Source organism: Vulpes lagopus, chromosome 6 (genome assembly GCF_018345385.1).
Source record: "Vulpes lagopus strain Blue_001 chromosome 6, ASM1834538v1, whole genome shotgun sequence".
Lineage (NCBI taxonomy): Eukaryota > Metazoa > Chordata > Mammalia > Carnivora > Canidae > Vulpes > Vulpes lagopus.
This window is the reverse complement of record NC_054829.1, coordinates 77,837,355-77,858,875: the sequence shown is the minus strand read 5'-3', so window position 1 is coordinate 77,858,875 and position 21,521 is coordinate 77,837,355. Positions and strand designations below refer to the sequence as shown.

Below are 21,521 nucleotides of genomic sequence, written 5' to 3'. Positions count from 1 at the left end.
CCAAGTACATGAAAATTTTATTGTAGAAATGTTTTTTTTTTAAATTTTTATTTATTTATGATAGTCACACAGAGAGAGAGAGAGGCAGAGACATAGGCAGAGGGAGAAGCAGGCTTCATTCAGGGAGCCCGACGTGCGATTCGATCCCGGGTCTCCAGGATCGCGCCCTGGGCCAAAGGCAGGCGCTAAACCACTGTGCCACCCAGGGATCCCTTATTGTAGAAATGTTATAGTTAGGTTTTACATTTAGATATATGATTTGTTTTGAGTTAATTTCTGTATATGGGGCAAGGTTTGTTCTTTTGCCTATGCACATCCAGTAATTAAGCTCTATTTGTTGAAAAGGTTATACTTTCTATGTAGACTTCTTTTGCAACTCTGTCAAAATTCAGTGAACCCAAATATATGTGGATCTACTGCTAGATACTTTATTGTGTCCCACTGATCTATGCCAATGCCAAAATACTTGATTTACTGTAACTTTATGATAAGCCTTGAGGTTATGCAGCATGAGATCTCCAAATTTTGATTTTTTTCACATTTGCTTTTATACTTTTAGGTGGTATACATTTCCATATAAATTTTAGAATCAGCTTATTATTTCTGCAAAATATTGTGCTGAAATTTTTTTTTTTGAATATTGATGAACATATGGATGAGTTTGAGGAGGAGATTCAGTATCTTAATCTCGAGACTTAAGATTGTGTTTTCCAATCTATGTATGCAATATGTCTCTTCATTTATGAAGCCATTCCTTATTTCTTTAATACTTTATAGTTTTTAGCATGCAGATCTTACAAATGCTTTGCTGTATTTATACTTACTTGATATTTTTGATTGCTGTTGTAAATGATACTGCCTTTTAAAATTTCAGTTATTTATTGATACTGTAGAATTAAAATGCAGTTAATTTTTAAATATAAAATATTTATATTTATAAATATTACAAATGCTGGTCTCTTGCATCATTGGTAAACTTTTAATCTGTGCAAAGAGACTTTCATTTCTTCATTTATAATGCATATGCTTTTAATTTATTGCCTTATCACATTGGCTAGGACAGTATTAAATACTTGTGATGACAGTGCACATCCTTGTTCTCAATTTTAGAGAAAAACAGTCTCTCACCATTAATTATATCAGTGATAAGTTTGTTGGTAATGCTATTCAGATTAAATAAATTTCCTTCTATTTCACATTTGTTTGAAGGTTTTGTTATTGATTTAAGTCCAATTTGGTCAAATACTTTGTGTGTGACTATAGAGATGATCGTGTAACTTTTCTTTACTCCATTTATATGATTTTTCAGATGTTGAGTCAGCCTCTATTCCCATTTCAAAAAATTTGGTCATTATATATTCTCTAATATATTGAGAAACATCTAAATATATACTGAATATATATACTAGTGTATATAGTATTTTGTTGAGGGTTTATACATTAATGGTCATAAGACATATTCTGTAATGTTTTTCTTACAATGTCTTTGTTTCGATTTCAGAATACTGGTGACCTCATAAAATGAATTGGAAAGTGTAACACTTCTTTTTTCTGGAAGAGTTTGCAGAACATTTGTATTATTACTTTCTTAAATGATTGGTAGAATTTTCCAGTAAAACCATTTAGGCCTGGAATTAATCTTTGTTGAAAGGTTTTTGACTACTAACTGAATTTCTTTCATTGATAAAGAACATTGAGATTTTCCCTTTCTTAGTATAGCCACTCTTAGTATAGTCACTCCATTCTTTTTTGTTTGCATGGCATACCTCTTTCTGTTCTTTATTTTCAATCTATTTGTGTCTTTGAATCTATAGTGAATCTTTTGTGGACAGCATATAATGAATTATGTTTTATTCATTCTGTTAATGTCTGCATTTTAGAATTCTAATTTCTTCACTGCTAATATCTGAGTTTAATCCACTTATATTTAATATATTTTCTGATAAGATAGGACTTTTGTCTACAATTTTGCTATTTTTATTGCTATTACCATGTTTTTTGTTTAGTTTCTGTTTTTAAGTAATTCATTATTTTCCCTAATAGATTTTAAAGTATTCTACTTGTAATTGGCATTCTCTAGTTTGCAGTACAAAGTAAAATGAAATCCATTGATATACTTCTTTGTATACATTGTGCTTCTTGACTCAGTTTATTCATTTTTAAAGGACTATCTTTTGAAAGTTTGCAGCCTTTTTCTTTTAAAATAATGAGTCTTTCACTTCTCTCTGAATTCTTTCTGGCTAGGACTTAGTCTGTGTTAACTGTTTGCTGTTGTGTGTCAGAATCTAAAATTTCCTCCGGTTTTCTTGTTTTTATTTCCTCTGTTGCCTATGGGTTTTCCTAGAGACTCTGAGGCTTATAGTTCTTTTTTTTTTAATTTTTAATTTTTATTTATTTATGATAGTCACAGAGAGAGAGAGAGAGGCAGAGACACAGGCGGAGGGAGAAGCAGGCTCCATGCACCGGGAGCCCGATGCGGGATTCGATCCCAGGTCTCCAGGATCTCGCCCTGGGCCAAAGGCAGGCGCCAAACCGCAGCGCCACCCAGGGATCCCAGGCTTATGGTTCTATTTACAATAATCATCTGTAATTATACAGGATTAATACTGATGTATAAGATGTAGGAAGAGAGGAAGAGTCCTATAGTTTTATGATTAGGTCTCAGTCTTTTAATGGGCCTTTGAATTAGATATCCTGCTTCGTACTCTTTCTGCCCTAAATCAGGCTAGATGGACCTGGAGTGTGGAGTAACTTGAGCTTAAATGGTAAAACCTGTCCTGATTATACTCTGGTAAAACAGTTTTCTTTGCATGTAGGACTTAAGAAGAGCATTGCCCACTCTGTCTCCTTCCCCCACTAAAAGCAACAAGGGGAATTTTTCTGCAGACTGTATATTAAAAAGCCCAGGGGGCTCTTAGAGATAAAACTCAGGGAAGTGTTGGAGGTTCCTAAGACTGGATCCCTTTTGCTTTGGTTTTTTTTTTTTTTTTTAACACCTCTCAAGCTAATTTTCTGTAAGCCTCCAGCAGTTTATCTGTTACAACTTAAAGTGTGCCAACTGATACTAGTTCCATTTCTGGGCTTCTGTGTCCAGTATTTTGCTGCCACTAGACTGTGATTTTACATATCTCCCTGTTGTGTTCAGGGCAGCAGTTTGCCTTATAACTTCAGTTGTCGGGGCAGGAGTGACAACTTCTGAGTCCATATTGAGCCAGAGACCCAACTTCTATTCTCTAGACTAGAGTTCCAACTTGATATATGTTAAGATATCTTATCTAACTCACATATCTTTTGCTGTCTTCTACTTTATATCTTTCTCTTAGTGATACATTCTTGGTAGTTTCTTTGAATGTATTTTTTTCTGTTCACTAATTTTATTTTTAGCTGTGTCTGATGTACTGCTTAACTCATTGATCATAGTTTTTTCCCTTAGTACTTTGAGTTATATGTAATAAAATACCCAAATATTTTAGTAAGATTTTATTTATTTGAGAGAGAGAGAGAACATGGAGTAGCGTGGAGGGGCAGAGGGAGAGGGAGAAGCAGGCTTTCCATTGAACAGGGAACCCCACACAGGGCTCGATCCCAGGAACCTGGGATCATGACCTGGGCCAAAGGTAGACGCTTAACTGCTGGAGCCACCAGGTGCCCCTCTTATATTTCTTAAGGGAATATATAGACTATTAATAATAACTTGTTGGGATCCCTGGGTGGCGCAGCGGTTTGGCGCCTGCCTTTGGCCCCGGGGCGCGATCCTGGAGACCCGGGATCGAATCCCACGTCGGGCTCCCGGTGCATGGAGCCTGCTTCTCCCTCTGCCTATGTCTCTGCTTCTCTCTCTCTCACTGTGTGCCTATCATAAATAAATAAAATTAAAAAAAATTTTAAAATAATAGCTTGTTTGTTTTTTTTTATGTTTGATACATTTATACTGTTACTACTCAGATATTCCTGATCACCATTATGAAAAATTCTTATTTTCCTCTCATATTTAACTAAGTCATATATTTGTACAAGGTTTCCTTTTTAGTTGAAATGTCATCCTTTCTCCATATGTAATATAAATATTCTAACTAGGAAGACCCTCCTTTTTTTTTTATAGCATTCATTCTTTCTTGTATGGACTGTTTGTCTTTCAGTTAGAATATTGTCTTCAAAGATAAATATAGAACTTATAAAGGTAAATTCAGGGTGCTGAGTTTTGATATTACTTCAGAATTGACTAAGATATATATATGTTTATATATGTGACTTTGGCAAACAAATTGTAGGTATATAGTATAAACAGTGAAATCTGGAAAGAAAGAACTTTTTTGAAATTTTTCTTTATGACTATCTTAACAAAGAGTCTTTAGATTCATATAATTTCTTTAAATTTATGTAATAACAGATTAAATACTATAAAATTTACTTTAGAAAATTATTTTGTTTTATTGTGTACATTTGTCTGGTCTTACAGTTGTAAGTCTTACATATGTTACTTTTGTATTCTGCTTTAGGCAATCCTTTATCACAGGATATTCTCAATTTATACCAGGACCCAGATGGAACCAGAAAGCTACTGAACTTCATGCTTGACAATCTTGCAGGTAACTCTTAATGACCAATCAGAGAACTCTACATGTATTACTACTCGCTAATATGTCACATGTTGTTTAAGAGCATCTGACCATTTTTTAAAGCTTATCATAATTTTAGAGTTTCTCCTATTATTAAATCCCGTGGTAGTGGGACATTCTTTTCATATACTGAGTGCTTTCTGTTTACCAAGCAATATATTAGGAGCTTTAGTAACATTATCTCATTTAGTCTTTCTAAGAACCTAAGAGGTCTGAATTTTTACTGGTAATATACAGATGCAGGTTCTGAGATTCAGAGAATAAATTAGTTTTTCCAAGTTAACACAGGTGATTAATGCCAGAGCTGTGAACCCAAGATTCTCTTGCTCTTAATCCCAGATACATAGTTATTAATTGTTTGAATTTGATGCAGATTATGTGGATCCCATACACTGTACACATTTTTTGTGAATTCACTATACTATGTGGAAATTTGGAAGCAGGATTTTGATTAAGAACACCAGATGCACCTGACTAAAATAGTTGTATTCTAAGGAGTCTTTTAAGTATTTGACCTAAAACTTTTTCTTTTTTTGCTTAAGTACTCAAAATATGAGTAAAAGTATGTAGATGTTTAAATTCAGAGATTTTTCTTGGAATAATATAATGTCTTTCTAAAATACAGAATCCTGAAAAAGAGCTAGAGAACTCTAGATTCCAGCATGAGGTCATCATCACAATATGTTGTCTATATTCTTTAATTCTCTCCATCACAGAAGACATCTACATACAAAAATTTTAAAAAATAGTAATATTTACAATAATGTAAAACCAAATTAATACCATCTAAAATTTTTTGGCTGTAAAGACTAAAAGTTGATTAATGGGAGAGTTAATAAACTTGAGAGATCCTTTCTATAACAAATTAATAATATGGCTAAAAGTTTAATTTAGCTATATATATAGTATGTGTACACTATTTCTTTCCTGCTTTAAAAATCCATATCTCCTTTGTCTAAATAGATGTACTCATTCATATGGCATGTGTGTGGGGTGTATGTGTGTATAATATTTTAGGAATTCTGCAGAGCTTTAGATACAAGTCATTTGGTGCTTTATATATTGCAGGTATCTTCTCCCATGCTATTGTTTGCCTTCCTTTTCTTAATTTGTCTTTTATTTTTATTTTTTTAATTTGTCTTTTGGTGAACAGAAAACATTTTAACATAATTGAATTCATTGATCTTTTCTATTATGGTATTACTTTTGTGTCCTATTTAAGAATTTTTTTCTACCTCAAGTTCAAGAATGTATTTTACTGTATCTAAAAATACCATATTTGGGGACACTTGGGTGGCTCAGCGGTTAAGCATCTGCCTTTGGCTCAGGGTATGATCTGGTGATCTGAGGTCAAGTCCCACATCGGGCTCCTTGCATGGAGCCTGCTTCTCCCTCTGCCTAGGTCTCTGCCTCTCCCCCCTGCCCCCATGTCTTATGAATAAATAAATAAATAAAATCTTTTAAAAAATACCATTTTTTGCTTGTAACATTTAAAGCTAATATCTTACTAGAATTGAAATTTGAGTAACACAGGAGTCAATTTTCTTTTTTTTTTTTTTTTTTTTTTTACAGGAGTCAATTTTCATAACTTTTCCATATGTAGATTAAGTTGATCTTGAGCCATTTTTTGAAAAGACTGTTCTTTCATTAATGTTTTTTAGTGCCGGGCAGCCTGGGTGGCTCAGTGGTTTAGCACTTGCCCTCAGCCCAGGGTGTGATCTTGGAGACCAGGGATCGAGTCCCACATCAGGCTTCCTGCATGGAGCCTGCTTCTCCCTCTGCCTGTGTCTCTGCCTTTCTCTCTCTCTCTCTCTGTGTGTCTCTCATGAATAAATAAACAAAATCTTTAAAAAAAAGTTTTTTAGTGCCATCTTTGTCATAAATTATTGTTGTATGATGGGTTTATTTCTGATTTTTGTGTTTTCTGATCATTGCCGGTAGTCTTTATGGCAATATAACAATGTAATTATGATATTTTTATAAAATTCTTAAGATTCAATAGAGTAAGTCTTCTTGATTTGATTCTTTTTTTTTTTTTTTTTTTCTTGATTTGATTCTAAAGTCCAAGCTAGTTTTGGTGTTCTTCCTTTACCTTGTATTTTCATTAAAATTGTTGGAATTGGCTTTTCAAATTTCTCTCCTTCCCAAAAGTTAGAGATTTAGGTTGAGAATATTAAATCTATAGATTGCTTTGGAAAGAATAATCAACAGGGCAGCCCTGGTGGCTTAGCGGTTAGCGCTGCCTTCAGCCCAGGGCATGATCCTGGAGACCTGGGATCAAGTCCCACATCAGGCTCCCTGCATGGAGCCTGCTTCTCCCTCTGCCTCCCTCCCTCTCTCTCTCTCTGTCTCTGTCTCTCTCTCTCTCTCTCTCTCTCTCTGTGTGTGTCTCTAATAAATAGATAAAACCTTTAAAAAAAAAAAGAATCAATATGTTTACAACTGGATCTTCTGATCTAACAACGTTGAATATTCTTTGATTTATTGTGATTTTTCTAATTTCTCTCTATTGAGTTTATGTTTCTGTGTAGTGGTCTTCATGTTTTTTTATTACATTTATTTTAGGTATTGATTTTTTTTGATGCCCTCATAAATGTTCTTTTCAAAAATGAATTTTATCTTAATAAGATTATTATTGCTTATTTATGGAATATAGTTGGGTTTTGTATATTCTTGATTTCCAGGCACCTTGCTGAACACTTAAAATGCCTTTGGTAAATACATATTCAGCCACTTTGCTAAACTCTTTTTAATCCTAATGTATTTTTATTTCAATTTCTACGATTGTGTCATCTATGAATAATGACACTTTTATAACCCTCTAATTCTTATATCTTTTATTTCTTTTTTCTTTATTGTGCTTGCTAAAGATCACAGTACATGCTAACTAAAAGTAATGATAATTTATCTAATTTCAAAAATTACTAGCTTTTAATAATTACAATTAAATGTGACATTCACCATAATTTTTATATAGGTTAAGAAAGTTTGTGTGTGTGTGTGTGTGTGTGTGTGTGTGTGTGTGTATCCCTTATTCAGTTTACTAACAATTTACCTAGGATTTTTTGCATATGAGTTTGAGTGAGATTGGCCAGTAATTTTCTTTTCTTCAATATTCTTGTCAGGTTTTAGTATAAAGATTTTACTGGCATCATAAAATTTATTTTCTATTATTTAGAAAAGTGTATTTAAGAATGGTTTCTTTTTTTCTTAAATGTCTGGTAGAATATATCTGAGTCTGAGGTTTCTTTGAAGGAAGTTCTCAGTTACTGATTTAATTTCTTTAATAACTGTAGTACTGTTCTGATTCTTCATTTCTCTTATCAGTTTCTGAAAGTTGTGTTTTTTGGTAATTTGCCCATTTTCTCTAAATCTTCAAATTTATTGACATAAAGTTATTCAGAATATCTTTCAATGTTTATTTGATATATAGTGATGATGTCTTTTTTACATACCAGATATTATTTATGTTGCTTTTATTTACTTCATGCGTAGAAAAAGACCGATTTTTAGCTTTATTGACACTCTTATTAATAAATAATAGTATCAGTGATTTTATTTTTTTAAATTTATTTTTATTTTTTTAATTTTTTTTTCCATACTTTAGTTTTTTTTTTTTAATTAATTTTTATTGGTGTTCAATTTACCAACATACAGAAAAACACCCAGTGCTCATCCCATCAAGTGTCCACCTCAGTGCCCGTCACCCATTCCCCTCCAACACCCGCCCTCCTCCCCCCTTCCACCACCCCTAGTTCGTTTCCCCGAGTTAGGAGTCTTTATGTTCTGTCTCCCTTCCTGATATTTCCCAACATTTCTTCTCCCTTCCTTTATATTCCCTTTCACTATTATTTATATTCCCCAAATGAATGAGAACATACACTGCTTGTCCTTCTCCGATTGACTTATTTCACTCAGCATAATACCCTCCAGTTCCATCCACGTTGAAGCAAATGGTGGGTATTTGTCGTTTCTAATTGCTGAGTAATATTCCATTGTATACATAAACCACATCTTCTTTATCCATTCATCTTTCGATGGACACCGAGGCTCCTTCCACAGTTTGGCTATTGTGGCCATTGCTGATAGAAACATCGGGGTGCAGGTGTCCCGACGTTTCATTGCATCTGAATCTTTGGGGTAAATCCCCAGCAGTGCAATTGCTGGGTCGTAGGGCAGGTCTATTTTTACCTCTTTGAGGAACCTCCACACAGTTTTCCAGAGTGGCTGCACCAGTTCACATTCCCACCAACAGTGTAAGAGGGTTCCCTTTTCTCCGCATCCTCTCCAACATTTGTGGTTTCCTGCCTTGTTAATTTTCCCCATTCTCACTGGGGTGAGGTGGTATCTCATTGTGGTTTTGATTTGTATTTCCCTGATGGCAAGTGATGCAGAACATTTTCTCATGTGCCTGTTGGCCATGTCCATGTCTTCCTCTGTGAGATTTCTGTTCATGTCTTTTGCCCATTTCATGATTGGATTGTTTGTTTCTTTGGTGTTGAGTTTAATAAGTTCTTTATAGATTTTGGAAACTAGCCCTTTATCTGATATGTCGTTTACAAATATCTTCTCCCATTCTGTAGGTTGTCTTTTAGTTTTGTTGACTGTATCCTTTGCTGTGCAAAAGCTTCTTATCTTGATGAAGTCCCAATAGTTCATTTTTGCTTTTGTTTCTTTTGCCTTTGTGGATGTATCTTGCAAGAAGTTACTGTGGCCGAGTTCAAAAAGGGTGTTGCCTGTGTTCTCCTCTAGGATTCTGATGGAATCTTGTCTCACATTTAGATCTCTCATCCATTTTGAGTTTATCTTTGTGTATGGTGAAAGAGAGTGGTCCAGTTTCATTCTTCTGCATGTGGATGTCCAATTTTCCCAACACCATTTATTGAAGAGACTGTCTTTCTTCCAATGGATAGTCTTTCCTCCTTTATCGAATATTAGATGACCATACATTTCAGGGTCCACTTCTGGGTTCTCTATTCTGTCCCATTGATCTATGTGTCTGTTTTTGTGCCAGTACCACACTGTCTTGATGACCACAGCTTTGTAGTACAACCTGAAATCTGGCATTGTGATGCCCCCAGCTATGGTTTTCTTTTTTAAAATTCCCCTGGCTATTCGGGGTCTTTTCTGATTCCACACAAATCTTAAAATAATTTGTTCTCACTCTTTGAAGAAAGTCCATGGTATTTTGTTAGGGATTGCATTAAACGTGTAAATTGCCCTGGGTAACATTGACATTTTCACAATATTAATTCTGCCAATCCATGAGCATGGAATATTTTTCCATCTCTTTGTGTCTTCCTCAATTTCTTTCAGAAGTGTTCTATAGTTTTTAGGGTATAGATCCTTCACCTCTTTGGTTAGGTTTATTCCTAGGTATCTTATGCTTTTGGGTGCAATTGTAAATGGGATTGACTCCTTAATTTCTCTTTCTTCAGTCTCATTGTTAGTGTATAGAAATGCCATTGATTTCTGGGCATTGATTTTGTATCCTGCCACGCTACCAAATTGCTGTATGAGTTCTAGCAATCTTGGGGTGGAGGCTTTTGGGTTTTCTATGTAGAGTATCATGTCATCGGCGAAGAGGGAGAGTTTGACTTCTTCTTTGCCAATTTGAATGCCTTTAATGTCTTTTTGTTGTCTGATTGCTGAGGCGAGGACTTCCAGAACTATGTTGAACAGCAGTGGTGAGAGTGGACATCCCTGTCTTGTTCCTGATCTTAGGGGAAAGGCTCCCAGTGCTTCCCCATTGAGAATGATATTTGCTGTGGGCTTTTCGTAAATGGCTTTTAAGATGTCGAGGAAAGTTCCCTCTATCCCAACACTCTGAAGGGTTTTGATCAGGAATGGATGCTGTATTTTGTCAAATGCTTTCTCTGCATCCAATGAGAGGATCATATGGTTCTTGGTTTTTCTCTTGCTGATATGATGAATCACATTGATTGTTTTACGAGTGTTGAACCAGCCTTGTGTCCCGGGGATAAATCCTACTTGGTCATGGTGAATAATTTTCTTAATGTGTTGTTGGATCCTATTGGCTAGTATCTTGTTGAGAATTTTTGCATCCATGTTCATCAGGGATATTGGTCTGTAATTCTCCTTTTTGGTGGGGTCTTTGTCTGGTTTCGGAATTAAGGTGATGCTGGCCTCATAGAACGAATTTGGCAGTACTCCATCTCTTTCTATCTTTCCAAACAGCTTTAGTAGAATAGGTATGATTTCTTCTTTAAACGTTTGATAGAATTCCCCTGGGAAGCCATCTGGCCCTGGAGTCTTGTGTCTCGGGAGGTTTTTGATGACTGCTTCAATTTCCTCCCTGGTTATTGGCCTGTTCAGGTTTTCTATTTCTATTTTTTTAATTTTTAATTTAATTTTATTTATTTATGATAGTCACAGAGAGAGAGAGAGAGAGAGGCAGAGACATAGGCAGAGGGAGAAGCAGGCTCCATGCACCGGGAGCCCGACGTGGGATTCGATCCCAGGTCTCCAGGATCACACCCTGGGCCAAAGGCAGGCGCCAAACCGCTGCACCACCCAGGGATCCCAGTATCAGTGATTTTAAATTTTTATTCCTTTGCCTTTCTTTGGGTTTCATTTGTTTTTCTTTTTTTAACTGCTTAACATCTAAATCATTAACTTTTGGACTTTCCTTTTTTTGGGTACCTGGGTGGCTCAGGGGGTTAAGCATCTGCCTTCGGGCTCAGGTCATGATCCCGGGGTCCTGGGATCGAGTTCTGCATTGGGGTCCCTGCTCAGCAGGACTCTGCTTTTCCCTCTCCCTCTGCTCTTGCTTGCCCGCCCCCCCCCCCTCTCTCTCTGTCTCTCTCTCTCTCTGTCTCTCTCTCTCTCTCTCAAATGAATACATAAAAAATCTTCGACTTTCCTTTTTTTCTCAAAGTATTTTTTTAATGTCTCCCTTTAAACATGGTTTTTAGCTGCATCCTTCAAGTTTTAATTGTATTATTTTCATTATCATTCAGTTCATGTTTTCTAAAAGCTCTCATCACTTCTTTTTAGATGAATCACTTAGAAGTGTCTTTATTTCTAGAGGAGTTGTTTTTCTTTGTCATTGAATCCTGGTTTAGTTGCATTGTGGTCAGAGTACTTTTAATTGGTTAAAATTTTTAAAATGTGCTATTTATTAGCCAGCACATGCTTAATTTTTCTAATTGTTAAGTATGTACTTAAATAGAATGTGTATTCTGTAGTTATTTGGTGCTGTTTTCTATAAATACAGCATTTGTTAACTGTTTGAATATGACATAGACACTTGGTAATTACTTTGTTTTTATTTATTATTGATAGAGCTGTGCTAAAATTTCCCACTTTAATTGTAGGTTTGTTTATATCTTTTTAAAGATCTTATTTATTTGAGAGAGAGAGAGAGAGAGAGAGAGAAAAGCAAGAGAAAGCACAAGCAATGGGAGGGGCAGAGGGAGAGAGAGAAGCAGACTCCCCCACGGAGCAGAGAGGCTGACTCAGGTCTTCCTTCCAGGACCCTGAGATCATGATCTAAGCTGAAGGTAGACCTATAACAATCTGAGCCACCTGCATACCCCAGATTTGTTTATTTCTTACGGCTCTTGCAGGAATCAAAAAGATGAATTCTTTTATCATTATGTAATCACCTCCTTTGTTCCTCGTGTTTCTTTTTAATTACATATATTGAGGGTATATTTTCATGTATTTCATCTTTCTGGTTATTTGAAGTGTTTATCAGCTCCTGATGCTCTTCTTATTACTTTAATATTAGTATGGTTATATGAAAATACCTAGCTACGCAAATTCTTTTTGGTTAGAATTTGCACTATATATCTTTTTCTGTTCTTTTATGTTTAACCTTTCTGTTTCCTTATATCTTAGTAATTCCTTCTGTCTACTTATTTTGGGTTTATTTTGTTCTTTTTCTTGTTTGAAATAAAAACTTAAGAGTTTTGACTTGAAATTCTTCCTCTTTAAAAATACAAGCATGTAGCATTACACATTTCCCTCTCAGAACTACATTAGCTAACCACAAATTTTGATATGTTGTGTATTCTTTCTGCTTAATGTATTTTTAAAAATTTCATTTGAAACGTCCTCTTTTACTCATGGATTATTTAGAAATGTGTTAATTTCTTGTTCTTTCTGTTATTCTTGTTTTATTCCAGTTTGGGATCAGTTGGAAAACATTCTACATTATTTCAGTTCTTTTAAGTTTGCTGGGATTTGTTTTATTGTCTTGGTGAATGGTTTTGTAAATGTAAATTAGATCATGTTAGTTAGTGGTGATGTTCCATTCTTCTATATTTTTTCTAGTTTTTTATCTCATATTGTTATAAATACTGACATTATAATGTTGAAATCCCCAACTGTAATTGTAGATTTGCATATTTTTCCTTTCAGCCCTATCAGTTTTTGCTTCATATATTTTGAAGGTATATTGTTTGGTATGTACATATTTAGAATTTATATTACATTTGATATGGTGGATTGAACCTTTTATCATTATGTAATGCCCTTCTTTGTTTCTAGTATTTTCCTTGCCCTTAAGTCTGCTTTATCTGTTGTTAATCTAACCACTCTGCTTTTTTTGGTTGTTGTTTAATACTGGCATGGTATTATCTTTTTCCTTCCTCCTTCAACTTTACTATTTTATTATATTTGATATGAGTTTCTTGTAGACAATATACAACTGAGTCAGGTATCACTTTTTTCTTATCTGCCTTGCCAAGATTCTGCTGTTTTAATTTGTATATTTAGATCATTTCATTTGAAGTAATTATTGATGCATAGAACTTAAGTCTGCCATTTTTTCAGTTTTCTGTTTCTTGTGTTTCCCTTTACTTTATCATTTCTTGGTTTCCTGTGGGTTACCTAAATATATTTTAGAATTGTACCTTTTTAAATTTATGCTATCTTTGAGTATATTGTCTTCTGTAGTTTTCTTAGTGGTTGCTCTAGATATGACAATATATATATTTAGCATAGTCTACTGATAGTGGTGTTATCACTTTTAAGTGCCTTGTTGATGCCTTCCCTTTTATATGCCTTCACACTCCCCAATTTTATTAAAATATAATTGTCTGTAATCTTTCCTTGACTTACAGAGTACCACACAGATGTTATAATTTGTGCTTTAGCCATCAGGTATGATTTAAGAAGCTCATGTGGAGAGGATAGTCCATTGTGTATACCCCTAATTTTACTCATTGCTTGCTCTTTCTTTTTTGATGTTCCAGTTCTTTTATCATTTCCTTTCTGTTTAGAGAGCTTCTTTTAGCTATTTTTTAAGGGCAGTTCTGCTAGCCACGAAGTTTCATGGTTTTCCTTTTATAACATCTTTATTTCCCCTTGATTTCTGAAGGGAAATTTTGCATGATACAGAATTTGTGGTTTGACAGTTCTTTTCTTTCAGCACTTGAAAATGTGCCACTTCCTCTGGCTGCCATGGTTTCAGAAAAGAAACCCATTGTTCCCTGATAGGTAATATATCTTTTCTCTTTGATGTTTTTGAGATTTTTTTGGTCTTTAGTTTTCAGCAGTTTATGATGTGTCTTAGTGTGGATTTCTTTGGGTTTATTCTACTTGAAGTTTTCTCACCTTCTTGAATTTGTAGGTTATGTCATTTACCAAATTTGAGGCCTTTTAGCCATTATCTCTTAGAATACTTTTAAAAGCCCATGTTCTTTCTCTTGTCATTCTGGATTCTGATTATATGAGTCATAGAGCTTTTGTTAGTCTCTCAAGCTCTGTTCATTTTTTTGCCACAGTTTATTTTCCTTTTAATTGTTAAGATGAAATACTCAGATTCACTCATTTTTTGGTTGTCTTTATTTTTGTGCCCTTCCAGTGAGTTTCATTATTTTGATTATTGTGATTTTCAGTTCAGTAATTTCATTCAGTAATTTCTTTTTCAGCAAGTAGAACTTCTGCTTCTTTGGGAATTTTATTTTTTTATTTGTTTCAAGGGAATTTGTAATTACTTCTTGAAGCAGGTTTATGATGGCTGCTCTAAAATGTCTGTCAGATAATTTTAACATCTGAATCATCTCTGTGTTGGTCTCTGTTGATAGTCTTTTTCCACTTAATTTTTGATATTCTTGGCCTTTGGTATGACCAGTGATTTTCAGTTGAATCCTGGTTATTTCAAATGTTAAGTTTGGAGACTCTTGATCCTTTTAAAATCAAATCTCAATTTTAGCAGACAGTTGCCCAGTTTAGATTTAGTATATGGGTTCTGTCAGCTGTTCCTGGCTCAGCTGACACCCTTACTTACCATGGGCAAATGAGGCCCAGTGCTTCTCGTCACTGGAGTGATGGGGTGGGTTGACTCTCTTAGACTCTGCTAGATTGCCACTAGCACATTGAATTACAACTGCCACTGAGTGTAAGTTTCCCACCTAATACTTGCTGCACTTCTTTTTGGCTTCACTGGCCAGAGAAATCATGATTTTCTTGCTGCCCTACTCCCTGCCCCTAATCTATTCTTCATGGCTCCAGGGCTGGTTGCAGGGCTGTCTAGCACCAGGTGTGGCATGTATGGGAGATAAAATGGGAGGATTACTGTTTTATCACATTTTAGGTATGATCCTGAGAGAGTTATTACTATGTTAACTACTGTCTCTTCTTTTCTATTCATGAGAACAGACTTATCTTTCATATTAATCCAAATTCTAGTACTGTGTCAGTTTAAACAGTCTTTATTTTATTTGATGGTTTGTCATATCACTGACATTGTAGTTTCATCTTAAGAACATTAAAGTACATGGCACACATGTATATATTATTCTCCTTGTAAAAAATGTTAAATTCCCATTAAGACCAAAATTTTCTTTGACCACTACCTTTAATTGCATGTCCCCTCCATCATAAGTAAACACACTTGTAAGTTGAGTGTGTGTTCTTGTAGGTATTTTTATAGACATTTACATATAAAAATTATGCCAGTAGAATTTGATAATACTACTTTTCCTGTGTGTTTTTAAAATGTTTTCTAATAAAACATATTCTATTTTATCATTATATATATATTTTTTAAATATTTATTTATTTATTAGAGTGTGTGTGTAAGTAGGAGGAGGGGCAGAGTGAGAGAGAATGAGAGAATCCTCAAGCAGACTCCCTGCTGAGCATGGAGCCAGTGGGGTGCTTGATCCCTCACAGGACCCTGAGATCATGACCTGAGCTAAAATCAAGAGTTGGCCACTTAACCAACTGAGTCACTCAGGCACCCCATCATTATATATTTTCTAGTTGTTTTCACCCAGTATTTCTTATATAGCTTTCCATTTTAGCACACTTGTATCTCTGCTTTTTTTTCTTAAACTTTTGCTTAGACTTCTGTAAAATGGGTATTAGCCATTTACCCTTGATTTTGCTGTTATAAACAATAATGTAGTGAATATCTGTTTGAATGCTTTTTTTCAAGTAGATAGGTCTGATCCCAGGAAATTAGAATTGCTGAGTCATAGGGACATATATGTTTAAATTTTAAAAGATGATCCAACTTGTCCTCCCAGGTAGCTGTACTAGTTTGTATTCTCACCAGCTGTGTATGCAAGTATTCGTTTTTTATCACCATTATCAATTCTGGTTATATTAAAATTTGGGGGACAGTCTGGATAAAGACATGCCCTCTCATCTTTATTTTTCTTGATTACTGGTTAGATACAGTGTTTTTTCATAGGTTTTTGGCTCTTTGGATATTGTCAGTGAATACTACACATTTTACTTATATATTGTGATGAATTAATTAAAATATATTGGCAAAGTTTTGGGAAGCACCAAAATGTCAGCATCACCTTACTGGTTTTATTTTGAGGATTTTTTGATTTCTGAATTTTTAACCATTTCCTGATAAGGAACCCAGCAGCTAGAAAGTTCCTTATTTACACTTCATTGTATTTGTATATTGGGCTTTCCATTTTTTTAGATAGTTGTTATGATTGTGGCTTGGCACTCCTGGCAGGCATGATTGTTTTCCAGGATATTCAGTATGTTGATCCAGCTGGATGGTTTGTTCGTCATCTAATGATATCCTTCATTCCTTTCCTGACAAGATATGGAATATGCAAAAGAAAATGTTCATTCCACATTGTGAAAAGTATGGATGCTAAAACATGCATTCTTTAGATAGACTTTTGGAACACCAAAATGGCTAGTAAAGAGAAGCTTTTAAAGATCTTGGATACTCTGGTCAAAATTTCTGTGGCTGGATGAAGATAAGAGTGTTTTATTCTAAAGGAATACATTTCTCAACTATTGCATACCCTGGGAAAATCTGCAAACTTGAATCTAATTGTCCTGTAATTGTAAATGTTCTTAAAGGGAAAAAAGTAAAAGGCTAGTTAAATCTTAACTTAGTGAATTTTCTCTCATCTGATAGTTGGGTAGGTTTTAGTTCTATAGTATTGATAACCATATCTGAGTAATTAATGTTTAACCAGTGCCTTCATTTTTTCTGTGAGAGAGGTGAGGGAGAGAATCCTTTTTCTTTTTTCTTTTTTCTTTTTTTTTTTTTTTTAAGATTTTACTTATTCATGAAAGACACAGAGAGAGAGGCAGAGACATAAGTAGAGGGAGAAGTAGGCCCCATGCAAGGAGCCCAATGTGGGACTCATCCTGGGACTAAATGCAGATGCTTAACCGCTGAGCCACCCAGGCATTCCCAGGGGAGAGAATCCTAAGCAGACTCCCTGCTGAAAGCAGAGCCCAACTCGGGGCTTGATTCCAAGCCCCTGAGATCATGACCTGAGCTGAAATCAAGAGTTGGATGCTTAACTGACTGAGCCACCCAGGCACCTCGATCCTACGTAAGGTTTTAAGTAGGTACTTCTCATAAATGCTGTGTAAGTAGAAATGTCAGTAATGAGTTTCCTAATGTTTTCATATATTCATTATGTTTTCAGCATAGGTCTGCTTGAACTTCCTTTGGCTTCTAAATCTTCTTTATGTTTCAGTATTAGATTTTTAAGTCAGTTTGTGGGCCATTAGAGCTGAAGAGAAAACAGAAGTTGATTTGACATTATAAAGTAAATGATACTAATTTTAGAAGCACATGAAATTAACTTATGTTTAAAAAAGATTTTTCTTCTCCCTAGTTCATCCAGAGCAGCTTCCTCCGAGGCCATGGATTACATTAAAAGAACGAGACCAAATTCTGCCATCAGGTAAATAGTTTTCCTTAGTCTTCCTTGAATATTTTCAGAAATACTTGAAATGCATTTGGGCTTTGTAATATAAGTATAATAAACCTTCATTTTATGTCCACAAGGTAGATGAGCTTACTACTGATGGATAGATTTGAAAATAGAAAACCCATATTAGGGCCACATGTAGGAATCTTCTCTATCTTTCATAGTGATGGAGCTCTTGGTTTTAAAATTATTCCTTATAATGAAGCCTTCCAATAAGAAAATAAATAAAGCCTTCCAAGTGGCATCTTCACACAAGGTATTGGGTGACTTAAAAAGAAAATATGAAAAATAATGAATTTTCTTCCAAAAATTTTAAACTACTTCGGTACTTTATCTATCTTGAGTGGGTAGAGTGATAACACTTATAAAAGAATAATTTAGATTGAGTCTATATTTGCTGTATTGGAACAAAATATAATGCCGGGCCAGTGGTGTAGAAATTGTAGAGCATGAATTTTTAATCAATTTAAAGATATGTTAGCATTTCTAGAACTGCAATAATGTAGAAAATATAAAGCTTTATCTTTTCAGTGGAGACTAATAAAGATTAGACATCATTTATAGTGCTTCTTACTGCTTATTAGACATTTTTTGATTAGGAATTCTACTTAAAATAAGTTATGAATTAGTATGTTTCCAAATGCCTTCTTTTTAATCACAAGAGTAAGTTTTCATTATATCCAGTTTCATTTTAAAATTCACAAATAAAAATTATATTGTTTTAATATGAAGGTTGAACCAGTCACTGAATACTGACACTTTAATAATTTTTAAAGGGTGAATTGCAGAACTTGTTATGTACTTTTTAAGCCCTTCTGTATGTGTGCTTTTTTTTAAAGTTAGAGGATTCAGAAAAAATTACTTGCTTTGAAATTAGGAAATGTAGGAAGTATATCATCTTCATGGTTCTGTTTGTATGTTAATAACACTGAGAAATACCAGCATATACAGTACAATTCTGTTTCTTCCAGGGGCAGTGATCTTAAAACTACCACGTGCTTAGTATCAGCCTTGTTCTAGGAGGCACTGTGTCCGTGTTGAGTAACACTCCTATTAACAGGATACACATTGATGGTCTGAGTAAAAGGAATACTTAAGGTTTTATACAAAGCCTTGACATAGATGGATTTATTTTGTTTAGCCTTCCTTAATGCATAATTAATTGTTACCTTTCTGATTATAAAAACACCATATTCTGGTTCTTCAAAGTAATCCCTTTTTGAGCACTAATGAACATAATCTTGAAAAAAAGCCTTCCTCATACTGCATACCTACATTTTCATTAAGAAAAAGAATGACAGAAACATGATTTCATCCATCAGTTGAATTCTCAAAGTAATGTATCCTTGGGCCTTCCTTATTGAAAAATGAGAATGAATTTTTCTCAGGATTTGTTGTACTTTCTTAAGTAGAATCTGAGTGCTAAATAAAGTGGCTTTTACTACTGGTAAAAGTAGGGAGTTAGGGAGATGTTTATAATAACTTATGATTTATAGGTACAAAACGATAATGATTATTTTTAAGAATCAGTACCAGATAGTGAAAAAGCTGACAGTGTACAAAATGGCCTCCAGTCAGATACCCAGGGAAGCACTGAACTGAGTTTCTCTTAATTTTGCCCCCATTTAGCTGAATCTTAACCAACCAACTTCAATCAAGTACTATTACTTTCATTATTTGGATTCCTCACCTTTTATTTAAGTATGTGATTTGCAACAATGCCTGCCCACTATAATCATCTGAGATGCTTTTTAAAAATATGAATTATCTAGACCCTAAATACACTAACTTAATTAGTCTTGAGCAGGGCCTTGGGTATGAGCACTTTTAAAAAATGCTGTACAAAGTGATTGTAATGGGTAGCCTGGATAGAGAATTACTGATAAAAAAATCAGGGCTTTTCAGGCTAATGTACATGTGATTCACCTGGGGATTTTGTCAACTTTCGGGTTCTGACTTAGTAGGTCTTTGTGGTACCAAAGAGACTGCATTTTTGAGTTCCTAGGTGATAACTGATGCTCTTGTTCTTCAGAGCACAAGGATATAAACCTTATTGTCCTATTAGTTTGGTCACAGTCCTTTTATAATCTAAGGGCATTTTAAAATGAGAATTCAGTTTCAGAAATGGATATATGATTTGGCAAAAAGGATTCACTTATAACTATGTTATTAGTTCATATGCTTCTGGCTCAGAGCAGTAAGAGGCTCCCAAAAGTATTAATGTATATTTTTAAAAATTAATGAAGTTAGAGCCTTTTAATAAAACTAAAATTCACTTTTGTTCCATTTAGAGTTTGGTCAAAAAATTATGTACAATTAGCTTTCAGATTTAGAATTTGAATTTTTGTTAAAATAAATTTCCTAAAAATCTAAAGTATGAACTGTAAGTCTAATTCTAGTAATAGAATTTTGATGTGATGGATTCTAGTGAAGTCTTTGTAGATATAGTTTAACAGAATTTTGCCAACGGCATTCCACAATATTTAGGATAGGTTTGTGTGCCATGTGTGCTTGTGCAGGTATACACATGGTATTTCTTTTTTTAAAAAGTTGCCTAATTTTCTCCCTTTTGTCTTTTGTTTTTTTCTCCCAATTCTTAGCATCATTCACAGTTATGTGTTACAATGTGTTATGTGATAAATACGCCACCCGGCAGCTATACGGCTATTGCCCATCCTGGGCATTAAACTGGGAATACAGGAAAAAGGGAATTATGGAAGAAATTGTTAACTGTGATGCAGATATCATTAGTCTTCAGGTAAAACTATAGAAATTAGTTGTCTGGGGGCACCTGACTGGCTCAGTTGGTAGAGCATGCAACTCTTGATTTTGGGGTTCAAGTAAGTTCGAGTCCCACATTGCGTGTAGAAATTACTTAAAAATAAAATCTTAAAAAAAATTTAAAAAAAGAAATTGAAACTTAAAGGTGAACTTAGTTCTTACTTCTGGGAGAGAGTCTGTATTCAAAGCAAAATTCAAAAGGAATTGTTTTCTCTCCTCTTAAAAAGGGCAATTTTAATAAGCATATAAGACATTTGCGCAGTGAAACTATTTTGCTAAGTATAACCTTCCCCCTATACTCATTTACTATTAAGTGAAAATAATCTTATCCATTATTCATGTTAACAGTTCATCTTATGAAGAGATCATTGGTATTGTAGAAAGAGAAAACTGCAGAAGGTTGTGTCTTAGGAATCTAAATTTAACTTACAGACTCTGTAAAAAAAAAAAGAATTATTTGTTCACTATTCCTTAATGATAAACATTGTAAACATTTAAAAATACTGTGCTATAAATCATGCATTTTTGTGTTATTTTAAAAACCATATCTGAAATTTAGACATTTGTGTTTTATAACACTTTATTATAATGAATTAAACCGAAGAAGCACCTTTCTGTTGAAATTTGTGTTTTAGCACTTCTTTTCAACACTTAGCTAATGAATAGTCAAGGTTTCTAGATAGTGTTTAGTAATTTTTTCTTAGCAACTTTTCAAAGCATGTTACATGTTTATGAAGGTATTTAAAAATTTTAAGTGATATGATTTCATAACTGCTTTTTAGCATAGCCTGAAAAAAGGTATTATTTTTTAAACAACTTTTTTTTTTTTTAACTAGAGTAGCTTGATAATTTATGTTGGCTATGGTTCATATGATTTCCTGAGAAATAATAAACATCTTCAAACATTAATTTTTCTTCTAAAAACAGAACTGACATTAGAATT

At 34.2% G+C, this 21,521-nt stretch overlaps 1 protein-coding gene across 2 annotated transcripts in view; it reads left to right on the top strand.

Annotated features, from left to right (window-relative positions):
* The window catches only part of CNOT6L (CCR4-NOT transcription complex subunit 6 like), a 118,459-nt gene that overhangs the window by 61,606 nt on the left and 35,332 nt on the right, over positions 1–21,521 (top strand). For both annotated transcript variants that reach the window (XM_041758125.1, XM_041758124.1), the window contains exons 5-7: positions 4,500–4,589; positions 17,702–17,770; positions 20,398–20,555. In XM_041758125.1, coding sequence (XP_041614059.1) covers positions 4,500–4,589; positions 17,702–17,770; positions 20,398–20,555 — 317 coding nt within the window. The remainder of the gene's footprint in view (positions 1–4,499; positions 4,590–17,701; positions 17,771–20,397; positions 20,556–21,521) is intronic.